Genomic DNA, 3,890 nt, shown 5'->3' with positions numbered 1-3,890 from the left:
TCACCAATGGTTTGGTTATGTTTCAATGTTCGACAATGTTTCTGTCACATTATGTAGATGTTTGATGTTCATTGTTGAGCTTCCTTAAGGAGAGGTTGTTGGACATAGATTCCGTGGTGATGTTGACATAGGTGTGTCTAAATCTAATCATGCAATATTTAAGGAATATATGTCTATAGAGAGCAAGGTTTTACAATTGCATTAATTAATTTTTTGGAAATTATTGACAAAGTTGTTTGCACATTTAATAGTTTATCAAGACGCTGAATAAACTATATAAGTGAAGGAATATTATTATTATTATATAAATACTCAAAATTACTCTATATTTTTAAGTGGGCAATTCTTTTATATGGAATTTAAAACTTTATAATAAATCCATGCCATACAAATATTATATCATACCGAAAAAAAAAATTTGTAATATAAAATCATTTTTAAAATGTTAAAACAAAATTATTATAATAAACCAGAGTTTAATGAAAATATCAAATAATAATAATAATAATAATTATAAACATAAAAATATATATATCAGTTTTGTATTAATATTTAATAAATTTACTATTATAAAAACTATTATCAAAATAAAATTAAAAAATAGTTATAAATATGGAGAACTATAACCATATTAAGTAAACAGGGGTATCACATGGTTTGGTTTTAAGGGATTGTTGACTTAAAACTAAATTAGCTCATAGGGGAGTTATTCTCTCATTCCATTATAATTGTGATAATGTAAGGTGTCATTTTTCAACACAGCTTTCCCCTCTTTCCTCTCTACTTATAACTTAGAATTATATTAATATGGCCACATTCAACGCACTTAACTTAGAATTATATTAATATGGCCACATTCAACGCACATAGATTATAGGAATATTATTTTTGTTACAAAATGAGTAATGGCAGGATAGGCTGCCTTTTCGTCCTTGGTGTGTGACAAGATCGTGCAAGCTGAAGGATTGTGCAAAAGTCGAATAGTTCACCAAATGCCAAACGTTTCACCACAGGTTGGGAAAAAGGAATACGACAAATCATCATTCGATGAAAATAGGGAAGAAAAAGTTATAATAGTTGGGGCTGGGCCGTCTGGCTTGGCCGTCGCAGCATGCCTTGCAGACCTCGGAATTTCCAGTCTTGTTCTGGAGCGAGATTCCTGCGTGGGTTCCCTGTGGAAAAACCGGACATACGATAGGGTGACGATGCAGGGCGGCAAGGAACTCTCCAACCTTCCTCTCATGCCCGTTCCTGATGAATTCCCTATGTATCTTACCAGGGACAATTTTGTTGCCTACATGGAAAAATATGCTAGAAGATTTAACATTCAGCCGCAGTTCTGCCAGTCCGTGGAGTCTGCGAGCTTCAGTCAAGAGACGGGAAGATGGCATGTCATTACAAAGTGTTCTTCGGATAATTCTGAGAGGGAGTATCAAGGAAGGTTTCTAGTTGTGGCGACAGGAGAATTCAGTGAAAAGTTCATGCCAGATATTCCCGGGCTAGACAGCTTTCGAGGAACTGTTATCCATTCGATTGATTACAAAAACGAAAAAGCTTTCGAAGGCAAGAGAGTTCTTGTCGTGGGATGCGGAAATTCTGGCATGGAAATAGCGCTGGAGCTTGTAAACAACGACGCAGGGCCGAGGCCGTCCATGGTAGTTCGTAGTCCGGTAAAAATATGTCAAAACCCCCAAATCTTCCTTCTCGACAGCCCTTTCAATTTTTTCGCTAGGTTTTAAATCTTTTGCATCTTCAGCCAGAAATTTAAAGCTGAAATGCAAGAATTCAACATTATATTCGTTTTAGAAGTGAATGTTTGCAATTACATGCAGCGATTTATGAATCTTTATGCATGAATCACCAAATCTTACTCGTAAATAAAAAAATTCTGCAAAGCTGTGAATATGCAGACAAGAACCGAATCCAGGAAAAAAATATTTATATCTGCGTGAAGCAATTTATAGATCTTTGACAAAAATATGCCGGAATCGTTGAACTGTGACAATTTTTGTCGTAAATCTGGATTTTCTGCAAAGCCGTGGTGAATTTTTTTCGTCTTTCAAGTTAAATCCGGATTTTCTGCAAAGGCGTGGTGAATTTTTTTCGTTTTTCAAGTTTCCTGCCAGCGATGGAAACGGGAGGCCGAAAAAACGGGAGGCCTAAACCTATGTTAGATAGTGGCTTGTTCTATCCCAATTTAATTTCTTAATGTCTTTCTTTTTTCTAATCCATAAAAGAACATACTTTTAATTATGAAAAATTATGAAAAAATATGCGGCAGTCTAACTAGTTGGAGGAATTCGCTAGAAAGTTATGGAAATTCTAGTCATATTTAGAAAAAATCCAAATTCTAGTCATATTTAGAAAAAATCCAAATTATACTGGTTAAACTTCAAAATTTTAAATGTTTCCACATAAAAACAATTTCACACACTACTTCTACAAAAAAAATTTGCTTCTTAGATTCCAGCTACTTTTATCCGCCGGACAATTCGTCAGCCTGGGTAATATAATCTCATTGCATAAGCCGAGTCCAAGCAGCCTCCCAACTCTGAAATAAAAACAGCACTAGCATATACAGCTTTAAACCAAAAAAAAATTCCACAGAACTACAGACCTTCTGCTGAAAGTGACGGAACAGTGCTAAAATAGGAATAAAAACAGTCCCCCAAGGAGAGCTGACAGTCTGAAAAAAATTTAATAGTTAAACCCTCTAATTCCTATAGAATTTTCATGTTTTATTTAACCGACATCCAGATAACTAATTCGTCGCAGTAAACATGTTCTTCGAGGTTTCAGTGTTTTTGGCATATTATTAATTCTTGTATATTTTGATCCTATAATCTTGAATTTCCAGTTCATGCGCCTTCATCGTCCTTGTCCAAACGATAATTTGGTCCGTGTTTTTCCTTTGCATGTAAGAATCATATCCTGCCGCGAGAGTTTTTCGGAATACACACAATGCCGATTGCATTGCAGCTGTATAAACTGCTGCCTCTCCGAGTGGTGGACAATTTGCTCCTGTTGTGCAGTAATCTAGCCCTAGGCAACACTGCTTCTTACGGACTACCCCGGCCCGTGGAAGGACCTTTAGAATTCAAGCTTAAGACCGGCAAAACCCTGGTGATTGACGACGGCACTGTTGAAAAAATAAGGCAACACAAGATTAAGGTAAATAGACTCCATTCTTCGCTCAGAAATTCGAAGTCAATGCGAGTTCTCAAATACATTCTTTAATCGCAGGTCGTCCCAAATTTCATCCGCGTAACGGCTACTGGTGTCGTGTTCGAAGACGGTGTTAAAGAGGATTTCGACGCCCTAATCTTTGCGACTGGTTACAAGAATGAAGTGCGCCGCTGGCTCAAGGTATGCCTGAACATTCATTTTCTGCTTTCGAACCGTGTTTGTCCGGATATCTCTGGTTTTGAAAATTGGCATTTAATTTGCAGAATGGCAAAGAGCTTTTTCCGGAGCACGGACGTCCAGGCAATCGGCCTCCCAGCGACTGGAAGGGAAGCGACGGTCTGTACATCGCTGGCTTCGGAAAAAAAGGTCTGCTCGGAACTTCGGAGGATGCTCGACGGATCTCCCAAGATATTTTTCAGTCCCTCAAGAATGCATCCTGATCCTGCAACTTACATATTGCGGGGATATAAATTTTGGTGAGGAATGTTTTTATGATGTGAAGTCAGGATTTTGGTGAGGAATGTTGTGGTTCCAATGAAAGGTTCAGGAACATGAGGTATGCACATGGGATTTTATGGTTATTTCCCACAAAATATAACTAACCATGACTTTCTTCGTAAAAAACTACATGTGTTTTGTGTAAGGAATTATATGTTAGCTTATTAAATGGAAATATTGCTCTAGGCTCTTGAAAGTTGGAGGGA

General features: G+C 37.1%; 1 protein-coding gene across 1 annotated transcript; it reads left to right on the top strand.

Moving 5' to 3' along the window:
• Positions 1-920: 920 nt before the first annotated feature.
• On the top strand, positions 921-3,626 carry LOC149243089 (putative indole-3-pyruvate monooxygenase YUCCA9). Its single transcript, XM_089371116.1, has 4 exons — positions 921-1,670; positions 2,923-3,171; positions 3,244-3,366; positions 3,450-3,626. The coding sequence occupies exons 1-4, from the start codon at positions 993-995 to the stop codon at positions 3,624-3,626; spliced, it is 1,227 nt and encodes a 408-aa protein (XP_089227242.1). The 5' UTR covers positions 921-992.
• The last annotated feature ends 264 nt before the right edge of the window (positions 3,627-3,890 follow it).

The sequence above is a fragment of the Pinus tabuliformis genome, chromosome 8 (genome assembly GCF_031772625.1).
Source record: "Pinus tabuliformis cultivar Carrire ecotype Pingquan chromosome 8, CPIR1, whole genome shotgun sequence".
NCBI lineage: Eukaryota > Viridiplantae > Streptophyta > Pinopsida > Pinales > Pinaceae > Pinus > Pinus tabuliformis.
Note: the sequence above shows the minus strand (reverse complement) of the source record. Positions and strands in the feature narration are given on the sequence as shown.